The sequence below is a fragment of the Balaenoptera borealis genome, assembly GCF_965194805.1.
Source record: "Balaenoptera borealis genome assembly, chromosome: 2".
Lineage (NCBI taxonomy): Eukaryota > Metazoa > Chordata > Mammalia > Artiodactyla > Balaenopteridae > Balaenoptera > Balaenoptera borealis.
This window is the reverse complement of record NC_138867.1, coordinates 125,466,962-125,484,269: the sequence shown is the minus strand read 5'-3', so window position 1 is coordinate 125,484,269 and position 17,308 is coordinate 125,466,962. Positions and strand designations below refer to the sequence as shown.

The 17,308-nt window shown below is 39.6% G+C and overlaps 2 protein-coding genes and 1 long non-coding RNA gene across 13 annotated transcripts in view; 1 reads left to right on the top strand and 2 right to left on the bottom strand.

The window, feature by feature from the left end:
- Positions 1-17,308, top strand: part of PPP2R2B (protein phosphatase 2 regulatory subunit Bbeta) — a 686,949-nt gene that overhangs the window by 6,085 nt on the left and 663,556 nt on the right. The window lies entirely within an intron of this gene.
- Positions 1-17,308, bottom strand: part of LOC309624596 — a 467,785-nt gene that overhangs the window by 324,458 nt on the left and 126,019 nt on the right. The window lies entirely within an intron of this gene.
- The window catches only part of STK32A (serine/threonine kinase 32A), a 126,733-nt gene that overhangs the window by 16,297 nt on the left and 93,128 nt on the right, over positions 1-17,308 (bottom strand). For 5 of the 10 annotated variants that reach the window (XM_082382762.1, XM_082382761.1, XM_082382763.1 and 2 more), the window contains 2 exons: positions 11,163-11,252; positions 2,845-2,942 (listed from right to left, as the gene is read on the bottom strand). In XM_082382762.1, the coding sequence (XP_082238888.1) occupies positions 2,845-2,942; positions 11,163-11,252 (188 nt within the window). The other 5 variants (XM_082382766.1, XM_082382768.1, XM_082382764.1 and 2 more) reach the window with 5 other exon arrangements.

Sequence of the window (17,308 nt, the reverse complement as noted above, 5' to 3'; positions counted from 1 at the left end):
GACACCACAGGGATGTTTCAGGCACATTTCCCTTTGAAGCATATATTTTTCTGTTAATCACAATTTGTAAATGTGGAGGAAATGATTGTTTAGCACCCTTCTTCTGTGGTTTAGTTGTGTTGCCAGTTGTAATGAAATGTTGGTATTTCATTTCTTCAGATTAGCTATATTTTGAAACATAATTACATGCAGGCTCCTTGGTGATTCTTTGTGAGAATGTGTCAGAATTGTTTTGTAGTGACTTGTTCCTCTGTACTTTCAACAAGCATTTGTTATGTACCTGTTGAAAGCTAAATATTGTGGATAATACTAAACTGTATAAAACACTGGCTTCGCCTTTAATAAATTTACAGTCTGATGATATAGAAGAGATTAAAACCATAAAAATAGATATACCTGGAAACATTTACAAGGGCGATACATTTGTGAAATGGATTTAATCCTAAAATGTAAAATAGATTTACGTGTTCTGATGTAGAAAGTTCTACATTTTATTTTAAGTGGAAAAAGAAAGTCTCAACAGACAGGTTAAAGCATAATTCTCTTTTTACTGAAACAACAATAACTGTATGCGCATGTATGTGAAAACATTATCCTTATAAAATCAGAAAAGGTTTGGAAGTAAATACAAGCTGTTAATTCTAGAAGATGAGATTGGAAGGTCAAATGAGTTTTTAACTTCTTAATTGAGAATTTTCTAAGTCTGTCCTTTCTTAGAAATGATCAATATACATGAGATATAAGGATTCTGAAAAGTTCTACAATTAAGACACATCCTTAACTTTACTCAAACTTAATTTAGCAATTTCCAAACTTATTCAAAGAGTGATTTTTTTTAAAAAAAAGACCAGGGCTTATCTTAGGAAATATCTTTATAGGCAAAGGAACAAGAGGAAAAGAGCTCCAAGGGACGCCTCGAGACAGGAGGGAGTCCAAAGAGGCTGAAGTGAGTTTGTGAGGAGTCAGGGTCATTCAAATTGAAGCAAAATCTGAAAAGTTAACATGGTTCTAAAGGGCAAAGAATGCCAAGCTAAGGTGTCTGAAGAGTGTCGGGGAGGAGAGGGGTGGGTAAGGCAGGTGAAGGGGTGTGTGTGTGTGTGTGTGTGTGTGTGCGTGTGTGTGTGTGTGTGTGTGTGAATATACGAGGCATTAGGGAGCAACAGCATTTTTTTTATAACATGAAAAGTTAAATCTGTGCTTTACAAAAAAGAATCTGCATTCCCATGTTCATTGCAGCATTATTCACAATAGCCAAGGCACAGAAACAGCATAAATATCCATCAACAGATGAATGAGTAAAGAAGATGTGTGTGTACATGATATACATATATATATTTATTTATATATTTATTATATATATAAATATTATTTATATATTTATACATATATACATATATTTATCTATAATATATACTTATATATGGTATTATATATTTACACATAATATTCATTATATGTGAATAAATTATAAATGAATAATGGAATATCATACATAACATATATATTTTCATGTACAATATATATGAATGGAATATTATTCAGCCATAAGAAAAAAGGAAATCCTGCCATTTGCAACAACATGGACAGACCTTGAGTCCAATACACAAACTGAAACAAGTCAGACAGAGAAGCCAAATAACCGCATCGTATCACTTACACATGAAATCTTAAAAAAAAATAAAATCAAACACATAGAAACAGAGAGTAGAAAAGTAGTTGCCAGGGGTTGAGGGTGGGGAAAATAGGGAGAGGCTGGTAAAAGGGTACACACTTTCAGTTATGAGCCGAATAAGATCTGAGGATCTAAGTGTAGCATAGTCACTATAGCTGATAACCCCGAATTTATATATGTAGATATGAATTCGGCAACCTAACAGTAACTATGCTTCACCTTTCCTAAGCAGAAAAGGAAAAGAAAAATGAATCTGACAGTGTTAATACATTGTCAGTTACATGAAATCACAGGGAACTACCACGAGGTACAACAATATGGGAGGGAGAAAAAAATCTTTTCTTAGCAAAATTCTTCCTAGGCATTTTCTTAGTTTAAGAAATGTTTCTTGGGGCTTCCCTGGTGGCGCAGTGGTTGAGAATCTGCCTGCCAATGCAGGGCACACGGGTTCGAGCCCCGGTCTGGGAAGATCCCACATGCCGCGGAGCAACTGGGCCCGTGAGCCACAATTACTGAGCCTGCGCGTCTGGAGCCTGTGCTCCGCAACAAGAGAGGCCGTGATGGTGAGAGGCCCGCGCACAGCCATGAAGAGTGGCCCCCGCTTGCCGCAACTAGAGAAAGCCCTCGCACAGAAACGAAGACCCAGCACAGCCATAAATAAACAAAAAAATTAAAAAAAAACAAAGAAATGTTTCTTTTAAAAGGAAACTACTCTAATTTGCCACTGAACCCAGAACCCAAGAGGCAAATGAAAGACAGGGATCCAACAAGACAGGGCATGAATTGTGTCATATTAATAATTCACACTGAATCAGAGCCCTGGATTATGACTGCAAAATTATTTTCTTTAAACAAACAAATATATTTATATAAGATACGGAGTGACGTGTATCGATTTTCCCTCTCCGGGAGTTAATAATATCCCTATAATTCATTTAATGTTATCTGCATAATTTAATGTCAACTCACACGCTTGGCCCCATATGCAGGAGAGTGAATTAATTATGGGCAGAAATCCCAAGGGTTGTTACCAGCATCACATGGCCTTGTTGCTTTCATCTCTGAAACAAACTACTTGACTTTTGGCAAAAAAAAAAAAAAAAAAAATCCTTTCACTGTAAAAATGAAACTTGCTGGAAGAGTAATGAAGGAGAAATGCAATTCCACTGTACCCGGCCTCTCAGCAGCTCATATGCTGTCACTCCCAGTGACCACCAGTCAACAGCAAACGAATAACCTGCTTCTCTTCTGGAGTTGAACATCTCAGGTGCTGAAAAACACAGAAGAGTTAGGTCAGTTTTACTCCCTGAGACATTAACAAATCTATCTTCCCAACATGTTCCTCCGAAGGCGAATTACCAGGGAAAAAAGGGTACAAGCACTTTTATGGGTGTTTATCAGCCATTGCTAGCTTGCTCACTGCAGGCAAAAGTTTCTAATTTTCTAGTCTTTCTCATTCATCACCAACACACACAGGCATACACAGCCTTTAATGGACAAATTCTTCTCTGACTTAGAACACGCACCTATGAAAAATTGGATCCCATCAGGCCTCAGGTGTGAGGCTGACTCTGAAAGCAGGAAGGCTGAGAAGAGGTTACATTCATTGTCTTGATTTGGAAGCGTTGTGATCAGGACGTAAATTTGTATTACTGCTGCAAACATTGTTCAGAATTTGGCTCCCAACTACATGGGATTGACTCTCCATCTCAGAGTCATCTGGAAGAGGCAAAGGCAGCATTTGCAGCCTGTACTGGGGGTGAGGGAGAGGAGAAAGGGCGGGGCACTCTGAGAGAGACACGGTTTTCCATCACTTGTGGGGCATTGACACTTTGTCCCATAGTTCTGTGAATTGGCTCCAGTGGAAGGCAGAACCTCAGTCAGTCTTACCCCAGTGGAGACCCCTAGTTATGTGTTCTCTAACACACTGAGAACCTTCTACCTTCTACACACCCTTCCAAGAATATACCTAACTCCTGAGGGATGGAGTGGGGAAAATGAAGTACAAAGCAAGGGCAGGTCTCTTCTCTGTTTGCTTGTCCAGTACCGAATCTGGCATTTAGTGTCACTCAACAGAAATTGGTTAAAAGAATGAACAATACTGAATCAATCAATCAAGCCCTGGTTGCAAACATTAGCTGAAACCAGGCTGGCTGTGTTCAAAAACTGCCTTCACCACTTATTGTGACCTTAAACGAGTCAGTGGGCTAAGCTTGAGAATCTTCATCAGCAAAATCAGAACAATGAGAAGGCAGTTCCTACAGAGGTGAGAAACTAAATGAGATAATGCATGCCAAAATCTCAGCACAGTGTCTGGCACCTGGAAAGTACTCAGAAAACTAGGCACTCTTCTAGAGAGGCAAACATCCATAATAATGGGAATTTTACCTAGCCAAAAGCTGCACACTTGACCCAAGCCTCTGCTAGTAAGGTGCTGGCTCTGGACAAAGGAAATTGGTGTGATGTGGGACCTGCATACAGGTTTGCCCTGCCTGGTGCACTCAATTTCAAGTAAAATCCTGTGGGCAACATCCAATCAGAGAGGTAGAATGTTGACATCCCAGCGTCCAGGGTTGACCCAGACTATAAAAGCCCGCTGTAGCAGAACTAAGCAAGCTTCATTCCCTGGTGGATTCACCTTTCATGCGTCACTGCATTCTTTCTGCAAGTCACAGCTCCCCATGCAATTTGGGAGATAATGGTCCTGACCCCACAGTGCTCCCACAGACCGGATGGAGTGGGCTATACTTCTGCTTTCCCTTATCAGTATCTCACAGCAAGTCATCTGTAGATGACGTAGTCCCTCCAGGTGACAGGTGACAGATATCTCAGAGAAGCTGCAGAGAACTTTGAGGGATAAACAGACAATTGTGCTAAGAAATTACCCACCAGCATAAACATCACTCTATGAAAGCTGTGTATTCTGTCATCTTGGACCACCCTTGGAGTTTATACGAGTAGAATCCTCTTCTACTTACTGTTTTCCAGCATGAAGACACTTGAATATTCATGCATTCATTCAACAAATATTCACAGTATGCTAGGCATTGAGGAATTTTGGAAGAACACTAAGAAAAAACATGATGGCAACATACAAAAGCATAACAGATGGGTAATTCTTTGAGCCCTCAAAGAGCTGAAAAGCCAGGGCAGGGAGATGCTGAGGGCTTCCATCAACCCTGCAGGAGGACTCCTTGCTCCTGAGACGGTACAAATAGAGGTGGAGAGGGACTAAGTTTCCTTCAAAAAAGACGTTGAGTATTTCATTTGGTTTTTAAAGTATTTCCATACTTACATTCAGAAAAGTAAATATAAAAGAAAAATTAACAAGCAGTTATAAGTAAATGGCCATGTAACCTTACACAGGGCACAATATAGAATCTTGACTCCACCACTGGGTCCTGTCCTGTTTACAACCATAGAAGTAACCACTATCCTGAATTTCTGTCGGTAATTTTCTTCTTGCCTTTCTACATAGATTTACTATCTGTGTATGCATTTCTAAGCAACACCTTAGTTTTGCCTATTTTAGTAATACATATGTTATATATATGTTGTGTATATATATATGTATGTGACATGTATGTATAACAGATGTGTGTATAACATATATGTATATGTATTTGTGTATATATATAACATGGGTATGTGTGTTGTGTGTGTGTGTTAAATCTTACGGCTTGTTTTCTTCAGTGACTTGCTTTTCTTGTTCAACATTATGTGTATAAAATTTATCCAATTTGCTGCACATAGTTTGTTCACATTCAAAGCCATACGAATACACTGTCATTTACCTACCTTTCCTACTTTTAATAGCCATTTGGATTGTTTTCAATTTGGAGTATTTTGAACAATGCTCTCATGAACGTTCCTGCACATGTAAGACTCCTCTAAGTCCACACGTCTTCAGGTTACATTTCTGGGAGGGGAAATTCTGGGATGGGCTGTGCATCTTCACCCATGCTAGATAACGCCAAACTATTTACCACAGTGGTTGTACCAATTCACGCTCTGACTAGCAATGCATGAGACTTTGCTCAACCTCCTTATCCACACTCGACATTAACTAACCTTGTGACTTTTCCAATCTAGTGGGTATGTAATGGTCTTCCATTGTGGTTTAAATTGGCATTCTCCTGATTACTAATAAGCTTGCCCATGTTTTAATACATTTATTAGCTATTTGGATTTCCATTATTTGGCTTTCAGATTTTAAAGCAACAGGACAGTAGATTCTGCTCAGGACATAAAGAAAGGGGCCAAGAACTGATATATAAATATAGTACAACAGAAATAATTCATGGAATTTACAAAAATGATTCTAAATTTCCTCTATAAAATATGTGAATAATAAAGGTTTTCTGAAAAAGGATAAAGGGACTTGCATTCCATGTGTTAAACCACATTATAAAGCTACAATAATTGATTTGAAAGCCACAGAATATAGATGCTAGTACATAAAAATACTTAGCTTATGATGAACATGTTTCAAATCAGCATGTTTGGGATCTTATTTGATACACGGTCTCAAAACAATTATTTAAGAATATAACAAAAATGAAGTCATATCCTTACTGTATATCTTACCACATATATAGCTGGATTAAGAAAAATTAAACTATAACAAAAATAAGAATATAGGTAACCATGTCTAAAATCTAGAGGTAAGGTCTTGCTAAGAATATCATCAAAGGTAGAAACTATAAAGTAAAAAGACTAATGGTTTAAGATCTGGAAGCAACCTAAGTGTCCATCAACAGATGAATGGATAAAGAAGATGTGGTAGATATATACCATGGAATACTACTCTGCCATAAAAAAGAATGAAATTTTGCCATTTGCAACAGCATGGATGAACTTGGAGGGTATTATGCTAAGTGAAATAAATCAGAGAAAGACAAATACTGTATAATATCACTTATATGTGGAATCTAAAAAATACAACATCAAAAAGAGTCATGTACCAAAATGTTCATTGCAGCTCTATTTACAATAGCCAGGACATGGAAGCAACCTAGGTGTCCATCAACAGATGAATGGATAAAGAAGATGTGGCAATATATATACAATGGAATATTACTCAGCCATAAAAAGAAACGAAATTGAGTTATTTGTAGTGAGGTGGATGGACCTAGAGTCTGTCATACAGAGCAAAGTAAGTCAGAAAGAGAAAAACAAATACCATATGCTAACACATATATATGGAATCTAAAAAAAAAAAAAAAAGGTCATGAAGAACCTAGGGGCAAGATGGGAATAAAGACGCAGACCTACTAGAGAATGGACTTGAGGACACAGGGAGGGGGAAGGGTAAGCTGGGACAAAGTGAGAGAGTGGCATGGACATATATACACTACCAAACGTAAAATAGATAACTAGTGGGAAGTAGCCTCATAGCATAGGGAGATCAGCTCGGTGCTTTGTGACCACCTAGAGGGGTGGGATAGGGAGGGTGGGAGGGAGGGAGACGCAAGAGGGAAGAGATATGGGGACATATGTATATGTATAACTGATTCACTTTGTTATAAAGCAGAAACTAACACACCATTGTAAAGCAATTATACTCCAATAAAGATGTTTAAAAAAATTAAAAATTAAAAATACAACAAACTAGTGAATATAATGAAAAAGAAGAAGATTCACAGTTATAGAGAACAAACTAGTGGTTACCAGTGGGGGGAGGGGCAGTATAAGGGTAGGGGATTAAAACGTACAAACTACTGTTAGGTATAAAATAAGTTACAAGTATACACTGTGCAATACAGGGAATATAGCCAATATTTTATAATAACTATAAATGGAGTATAACCTTTAAAAATAAAAAAAAAATAGACTACAAAAGAATATGACTAAGGGTTTGATGTTAGGAACATAGTTCTTCATGTCAAAAATGCTATAAGAACAACAGCAACTAGAAAGTAGGAAATTATATTTATAACACATATGATACATTAGAATTTAATATCCTTTATATATAAAGGTCAAGAATTCTTTACGTAGTAAGAAATAGAAAAAAATGTATTAACACTCTAATAGAAAATGGGCAAAGAACATGAACAGGCAATTTACAAAAGAAGTAAAATAAAAGCAATTTTAATGTCATCATGAGGTACCGTTTTCACTTATCTTTTTTGCGAAGATTAAGATATTGACAGTGCAGCCCTGGTGAGGATGCAAGGAAGTGAATATCCTCAGATGCTTGCAGAGCAAATGAGGAGAAATCAACGCAAACTTTCAGGAGGGAAATGCATTAACATATATACCCTTTGACCAGAATTTCCTTGAATGGGGATTTATCACGGGAAATAAGTTGTAGCACATATTTCTGCTAACAGGATTTTTATCACAAATTTATTTATATTTCAAAATGAGAAATTACCTAAGATTCAACAATAAGGAATTGGTTCAATAGATTTTGATGCAGCCCTCTAATTCTGTAGCATGTGAACATGAAAAACGATAGTTATATATATGGGCCTGGAAAAATAAGTAGTGTCAGTTGTCCGGAGCCGGGCTCTGAAGTCAGAGAGAAGTGGTTGCCGTTCTGGCTGAGACATGCTTACTGCCAGGAGGCGGAGAGATAGCACAGCAGCGTGTGGAGGGTTAGACTCTGGCATCCCTCACTGAATTGCTTTTAGTTTAAATGATGTTAACACATGCACTTAGGACAGTGCTTGGCCAACAGGAAGAGCTCAGTAAATGTCAGCCATTACTCCTCCTGCTCCGCTGTCATCACCATCAACATTCCAGACTTGAGACGTTTTCGATTTGGATTTAACTTTGTGCTCTGCCAGTTGCTTGCTGTGTGATTATAATCACGTCACTTTCTCCGTAGGCCTGATTTTTTTTAATCTATGAAAACATATTTCGTTGAGTTGCTTTGAAAATTTAATGATATAATGTTAAAAACTTAACAAAATGCTTGGGACATAATAGATGCTCAGTATATGATGCCTATTGTTATTATTGTTATTACGTTTTAAAGTGAAAATTTAGGTTGCAAAACTCCAGTATGATCCAATTTAAAAAAAATGTGTTTGTGTGTATACAGAATAAAGGTCTGGAAGGAAACCATAAATATCTACAAGTAGAGAGATTAATTTCCCCATTGCTTAATCAGCATTTTACACATTTTCCATAGTATATCTGTTTGTTTGCTTTGGTTAATTTGGAGAAGAGGAATGTTTTAATTGGTTAAGCTCTAAGTGATCTGGATTATATTCACACAGACCAGGGGTGGGGAGAAGGAGGGATTGGAGTTGATTGGAAAGAGCATGGAGGTAGAAGATGATGAATTCAAAAAAGCAAAACTTCCTTGTTGGGTGCAGGTGCTTAAGAACTGACAGACAAGGGGTGGGATAGGGAGGGTGGGAGGGAGACGCAAGAGGGAGGGGATATGGGGATATATGTATACGTATAGCTGATTCACTTTGTTATAAAGCAGAGACTAACACACCATTGTAAAGCAATTATATGCCAATAAAGATGTTAAAAAAACAAAACAAAACAAGAACTGACAGGCAGCTCATCTTCTTATTGCCAGAGTCGAGGAACTGCTGTATAATATGCTAAGCATCTTACATTAGAAAATGTTGTATATTCCTATAATCTTCATTCAGTATTTCATCCTACTTTTCTTTCTTTTTAGAGTATTTTTTCTTTCTGGTTAATTGCTAATTACATTCTGCAGGAATGCTATAAAATGAGTGCTGGTGAATGTCTGTTAGGTAGATTTTACCAAATTATTGGGAACATAATTTTTAAAAAGAGAAAGCAGACTTCTGCCTGTGATATCTCTTAGGAAGATTCCTATCCAAAAATCAAAGGCAAGAACAACTTCTGGATGAAAATATAAGCGTTGACAGTCAGATATTCATTTTTTAAAATAAAACTAGAAACATTTCTAAGAGCGTGGCCTACCTAATTTGGCTTACATCTATTTAAGAATCATAAATACATAAACTTTTAAATTTCTCTCTCTCTCTCTTTTAGGGAGAAGCTTGGTTTTCTAAAGTCAGAATGAGCTTGCTTTAAATCTAGGCTTTTTCAATTATTAGCCATGTGATCTTGAGCAAATTACTTAGCTTCTTATTTTCCTCATTGTAAAATGGTGATAATTACAGTTTGCCTCACAGGGTTGTTGAGAAAAAATTAATGAGTCAATGAATGCAAAACATTTAACACATTGTCTGGTCCCTAGAAGGCTTTCAATAAATATTAGTAATTGTTAATTATAAGGGTGAGGGTGGAGAGGTGCAAGGAAGCTTGACTGGATTCCAATTTCCTAGCTCTGTGTCGCGAAAAGACTGGAAATGCCAATTTTTAGGAGAATCAAATTATACGGATATTGTATTTAAAATCACTGGGGAGAGAAAAGAAAGATGGTCTTCCTTTACTCCTCTCACCATGGAAACCAGGCTTAGAAAACCCAGATGCACATTTTCTGATTTGGCTCCAAGCAAATAGCCCTTAATATGGAAACCCAGAAAACCTGGGGAATAAACTCATCAGACCAGCAGTCTCAGAGATTCCTTTTTATCATTTGAGTACCATGGGTTTTAGGCAAGAAAATAGGCTGAATTATATGTGTCCATTATTTCAGAAGGACAAAGGAGACTTATTCCCCCCCACTGATAATTGGAAGCCAGGAAATTTGCAGTTGTTCAAATACCATATAAAATCAGGCTCATTTTTCCCCACAGATGATTTCTTTCTCTTGGAAAGCGAGGTGGCCCTGCACAGAGTTCTCTTTTCCTCTCTCTCTTTATTTAGTTCTCTCTTTAGTTCCACGAGGAAGAGAATGGAATAGTGAAAGAAAGTGGCATTGCTCTTGCCTTTAATTTCAAGTTCAAATATTTCACCTGTGAATTATTCACGGGATAGTTGTGGTGATAAACCTAAATCCAAAATTATAACTGGAAGGTACTTTGTGAACTTACAGCCCTATGCATGTTATGCAGGATTATGTAAATCATGGTTATAACAACACTTATGTCACTTATTACCATCCTACTTATGGCTGTACCTTCTCTGTTTGATTCTATTTTTTTTTTTTTTTTTAACTCCCCTTACTAGAAGGTTAGCTCCATGGGCTGGAGACCTTGTATGTTTTGCTCCCTGCAGGATCACCGGCACCTGAAACAGTGCTGAGTACACAGAGGCAATTAGTAGATATTTACTGAATTAATTATTAATATTCTTCATCAGGAAGTAGGTAGAAACTGTCCTTAATAACTCATAAAATAGTGTTTTTACATGTAATCCGTGACTCTCCTGAATCAGGATCAGACTGGGTGCTTGCTAAAAGGAGATTCCTGAGGTTCACCGCACACCTGTGAAATTAGAAGCTCTCCAGGTAAAGTCAGAGGGGGGACTTGTCATTTCTAGCTGCAAGGCCCTACGGACGATTGAACCCGTAGTACATGGTGTCTACAGGAATGAGTGAAAAAGCCTTCCTCTTAGTCGCTATGGCGGCTCAGGGGGCCCATACCCATGTAAGGCTTGGTGCCGGCCACGGTGGTGAGGCACATGTCCACAGGTAGCATCGTAGCAATGTTGAAGTCTGTGATGTGCACGTGCCCTGCGAGGGAGAAGGACCACAGAGAACGTTAAGTTCCATTCAACCCAGCGGCACACCACGCTTTTTTTTTTTTATCAAAAGTACCTGGAAGCTTAGTTTGTAAATTCTTGCACGCCATTTGCAATTGGGTACAGGCAGTAAAAACTCGATTATCCTATCCCCAAGACCAATATAGTCTAAACCAGCAACCCTCCAGGTGCCAAAACACGAAAAGGTTAATGTCTGGTTGTAAATTTGTAGTTCAATGTCAGAAAGTTTTAACCTTGGTCTTTAAGAGCCCACGCTCTGGTAAATTCTACTTAGGCAATTTTTGCCTGTTGTCAGCATTTTAAGTTGGTACAGCCTGTGAGAATCAAGAGGGGGGCAGATAAGGACTATGTGAAGTGTCAAATTTCCAAGCATCTTTACAGGATCTTTTTTTTTTTTTTTAAAGAAACAAATGTTGTTAATACAAAGCAGACATGACTGTGGATACATATATTTATTTCTTTGCCAAGAAAGAGTTCTTTCTCTCCTTGTTTTTCTGAATATCATTAGTAGTTTTTTGTCTGAGAGTTCAGGTTGTCCCCCAGGGGTCCCCAACAAAATAATGTACCGAGGGAAAGTAGGGAAAAGTCAAGTTTTATTTTTAAAGAGGCTCTAGAAAGAGCCCTAGACTGGGAGCCAGGAGACTTAGGTCCTGCCCTGAATTCTGCTCCAAATACATCGTACACTTGAAGTTCCTTTCCTGTGTTGAACCTAAGTTTCCCTTAAAAAAAAAATTCATGGGCGGACTAGATGATCCCTAGGGTCTCTCTGCAGTGTTCACACTCATGGCAATATAGTGTGGGTCTAACACAAGTTGAGCAGCGAGCACACCCTACAAAGTGTATTAGGGTCCTTACATTCACAGCCAGAAGTAGGATAAGCCCGTTCTGTTAGCTGTTGGCAGGAAAGTCATATGCTTTGAGAGGATCGTGAAGTGTTCGCATTTCCATTTGCATGCTTCTGTGGTTGTGATGAGACATGGTGGAGATGGGCTATGCTCATGTAGAAGTAGAAGGTAGAGGATGTTTCAGAGTCAGCTGCTTCTCAAAGTGCGGTCCCCAGACCAGCAGCATCAGTATCACCTGGGAAAGTGTTAGAAATGCAAATTCCTGGGCCCTACCTCTGCGTACTGAATCAGAAACTCAGAGGATGGGGGCCCAGTGTTTAAAAAGGCTCCCTAGGTGATTCTGATACCCAGTAAAGTTTGAGACCACACTTTTAAAAGAAGACCAGGCTTAGTAGAAGATCTTGACTGCAGTAAGTACTCACTCATTACATGTCTTTCGAATGTGGTTGAAAGAATGTTAGTGTTATTATAAGTAGTATTTTTTACATTCATATGATTAATTGCAATTTTCAAAAGGTTTTTGTACACTTTAGCCTAATGAAGTAGTTCCTATTTTACAGGAGAGCTGTTTGTGGCTAAGTTCTCAGTGCTTAGAAGTAGCAGAGCTAGAATTAGGATCTAGAATTTGGTCCAGGACTTCTGTGGTGGGTTATAAATCGCCCAAAAACTTTTTGCGCTTTATCATAAGACCAAAGAGCTGAACAAACTAAAAGAACTATCTGCTGGTTGGCTCAGGGTTCCCCCACCAGGGTGCATAATAAACAGTGGGGAGGAATCATTTGAGGGTCAGGATCTACTGGAAACTGTTGCCTGGTGCCCTCAAGCTGAACAAGGAAAGCAGAGCCCCTGGCCACCAGCCCCGATGTCTCCATTCCAGGCCCAGGATGCTGCCATACTTCCCTGTGCTCACCGTGGGGATCCTTCTGCCATGTCCCCTTCTGTGCTGTGGAAATGAATCTGAGTTCTGGCTCACAGAGGAAGGTTTGGTCACCTGCTGAGGGAGGGACACAGGAATTGCTTGGGTGTGAGGGACCACGCTGGCCTCTTCCATAAGCCCCGGCCCTGAGGGAGCCTTAGAACAGAGTTTTTCAACCTGGAACTACTGAGATCTTGGACCTGATCATGCTTTGCTGTGAAGGGCTGTCTGGTGCATGGCTGAACGCTTAGTTGCATCCCTGGCCTCTGTCCACTAGATGCCAAAAGTACTTCCCTCTCCTGGATAGAATCCTGACCATCAAAAATGTCTCCAGACGTAGCCAAGTGTCCCCTGCAGGGAGAGACAGTAGAGGAAAAGCATCCCCAGTTAGAACCACTGCCTTACTGTGAAGTTTTTCAGCTACAAGGCTCAGAACTCCCTCACTGAACACCCTAGGGAGTGATCTGCCAGTTCTTTGCACCTCTGTACCTTGAGGCACAGAATCACATTAAAAATTGGAGTTCATAGTACTGAGTCACTGAATTTAGTCATCGTTGTGGTCATTACTTATACTCTTTCTCACGGTGCCTGTGTTCAGCCTGGGGATGTTTCTCAACACAGCCCTCAAGGACACCATGACCAATTGGTTGGCATGGCTCCTAACTTTCAAAAATGTCCTCAACTCAAAAATAGTTAGATCGTGTGTGCCACCTTTTTCTAGGATTCTTATTAAAAATTCATATCCTTAGGCACTAGCAGAGACTTATACACCTGATTATCTGGGGATAGGGTACAGAGTTCTACTATATATATGTGTGTGTATATATATATAATATACATATATGTATACATATATGTATGTTTTAAGATGCTACCCACTTGATTTTTAGGTACATTTTGGGACTCTGCAAGGGAGAAGCTGTTAAGGTAGCAGGATTATTTCTTCCTCACACCCCCAAACCGAGTTTTTGCCTTTCTCTGTTCCCTGTGACTCGGGATAATATTAAGAAACCTAAATTATAGATGATGTGGTAATTGTCATTCTCTCAGATACACCAAGGAGACATTATTGCTCCTTTGTATGCAGCACTTATTTCCTTAATAGTTTAGGAAAAACACAAGAATTTTAGACACTATTGAACTGATAGAATTGGATGGGGTACTTAAGTTGGTAGGACTATAGAAACTTAAGTTGGTAGGACTGTAGAAACCTATATATCAGGACAGTTGGTTATGAGCCATCCAAGATCTAATGCCATCTTGGGCTCTGAACTAGTGAGTGAGACATTTAAGGAGAACAGGTATGCTCTAAATTACAGACTTTTTTAAATCAAATTCTGATGTATAAGGAATGTTCATTCACACCAGTGAAAGGAGTCTCCATTTACAAAAGAATTTAGCTCCTTTAAATATCAATCTTTTCTGATGAACATGAACCAGTATGAATCAGTAAGAGTAAAACAAAATTTCTGCCTCTTACTGACGGTGCTGAATTAAAATATAAGCCATGTGATGTAATATGCAGCTCACTTGGAGGAACGGGCATAGGAGGTGTATTAGAGGTAAACAATTATCCTTTACAGTTGCTAAATCCCCATGCAAGAGGCGTACATGATTTTGTCCATAAAGGGTGAAAGGTTATAAATGTGGACAGAGGAGACAAATGAAGTTTTCGAACATTGAGACCTTGGAAAATCACGCCAGAAAGCACTCCCAAAGGCAGGCATTGATTTGTGGTCCAGTTGGTTGTCACAAGAGCAGCTCTGCAGAATGAGCTGGGGAGCGAGGGCCACTGGGAATTTCTTCATTTCAAAGTAGTTAATTATGGTCCCTGAGCAATGCCTGAAAGCTTAATTTTTCAGAATTTGAATAAATGGAAAGTAAATAACCTCAAAAAATTATTTTCTCCAGAAAGGGATCCCCAGGACAAAGCTTAGAGAATGGCTCGCAACCTTTTTGTTGGTTTGCTTCTATCCCATTCACATATCCAGTCCTTCCCAAAGCAATGTTTCTCTTATTGACTGCAGTGATCCTCCAGTTGAGTTTAGGATGGGAAAAAATACAGAAGAGCCCCCTCTTAAGTCATTGTCCAAACCCCAAAACTTGAGAGTGAAAAAGATCTTTGTGAATAGTACCCCAGATAACAGGTGTAGACTAGGACCGTCCCTCAGGCAGACCGGGATGCCTGCTCGTATTCCCTAAGCAACAGAGCCCCAGCCCAACCGAGAATAAAATGCCCTGAAAAGTGGGCTTAACCCCCTGCATGCATGAAGGAAAGGCAGAATGGGCCACTGAAGGTGTAGTTACCCGAGGATTAAGTGTCAGAGAAAATTGTTTAAACACAAGACCTAAGAAGTAGACACACACAATCTTTGGTATTTCCCACCTGGAATCAAAATAATTCTTTAGTAAAGACAGGTAAGGACCTAGCTTTCACTTACGCTATATGATATAGATAAAGTCATATAAAACAAAATGAAGTCACCTAAGCTTCCTTCTGTAAGGGAGAAAGCCCCTACTACCTCATGGAGTCATACTAGCATTTAACTGTTATTGAGTGATTTCCTAGTGCACGTGGCAATCAAGCACTTTATAAACAGGGTGTCAGTTAGTGTTTACAATTACCCTGAGAAGTAAGGACGCCTTTCACCCCTGAAGAATCTAAGGTGCAGAGAAGTTTCAGGCAACCTGTCGAGCGTCTCAGAGCTGGGGAGTGAGAGAACTGGGCTTTGTGCTCAGAACCCCACGCTCTTATCTACGATATCACACAGTCTCTCCCAAGGGTAGTCTCTAAGGGTGGATAAACTCGAAGATTAATTTATTCCTGGATCTTTCTCCTAATCTACAATCACCAAGTTGACAAGAAAATGAAGAAAAGAAAGAAGTTGAATGAGAGAGAACAGGACGACCTCATGGTAGGAATAAGATGAAGCCACGTTTGAGATCCAAGACCGAAACGTTGTTCTCTGAATGGAAGGTACATTTTTTTGGTTGACAGGACCAATATGTCTCCATTCAGGGTCCTGACAAATGGTTGAGCAATATATGGGGCACAAAGGCAAGCAGGTGAGGGGGAACTGGGGACAGAACCCGAAATCAGGCTCTGCATTACCAGTGGTCACCTTCCCAAGGCTGTGGTGGGCCCACAGAGAACCTTTTTGTACATCGTGCAAAGATGGCCTCTAGAGGCTGGGGGAGGCCTTGTCCACAGCTGTTAAGCTCCACAGAGTTTATCTGCACCGGTGTGAGAGGGGATCCTGCTTCCTATTTAAGGCAGAGATAGCTGGTGCTTTATTGAAAGTCACCTTCATGTTGTCTCACCATTGCCCACATTTCTGAGATTCAGAAACTATTCCCAAATGTCAGAAGCAGTAAAGGGAAGGAAGAAATAAGGCATGGGAAGAAAGTGGAGAAAATCTTTTTAGACAGTCCATAAATAAATAATGACTCCAAGCTTTGAAATTAGAGGTCATACACAAAAGTGTTTCTTAGCCCTCTAAGCACACGTGGCATCTGGCAAATCAGGCTTAAAATGCAACTAGGTAAATAAATAATGAGCGATGGATGGTCCGTGGAGTTTCAGTCCCGCTTGCAAATCCCTTTTGTAAAAGTTAAAGAGATACAGAGCTTTGCAGATTTAGGACTCCCTCCCCTAGCAGCTTTCTAAAAATTTAACAAGGATCTTATTGCCTCTGTAACATTTATAACATGCAGGCTGTGTGTCCTACAGGTCTGCTCTAATAAATAAATCCAAATGTACATTAAAATAATATTAGGAAGAGATTATACACATTTAATCACTGTTGGTCAAAGCGTGTTCTGTAGGACATCTTCAATCAGTGCTTCTTGAACTTCAGGCATTCATGTATCACCATCGTGGTCATTGCCATATCCCTCTGTCAGTTTCATAGCTGGGTACCAGAGATACTCTTATCTGCTTTATATCTTTCTTTAAGTGGACTGATTTTTTTTAAAATTAATTAATTAATTAATTTTTGGCTGTGTTGGGTCTTCGTTTCTGTGCGAGGGCTTTCTCTAGTTGCGGCAAGCAGGGGCCACTCTTCATCGCGGTGCGCGGGCCTCTCACTGTCGTGGCCTCTCTTGTTGCGGAGCACAGGCTCCAGATGCGCAGGCTCAGTAGTTGTGGCTCACGGGCCCAGTTGCTCCGCGGCATGTGGGATCTTCCCAGACCAGGGCTCGAACCCGTGTCCCCTGCATTAGCAGGCAGATTCTCAACCACTGCGCCACCAGGGAAGCCCTGGACTG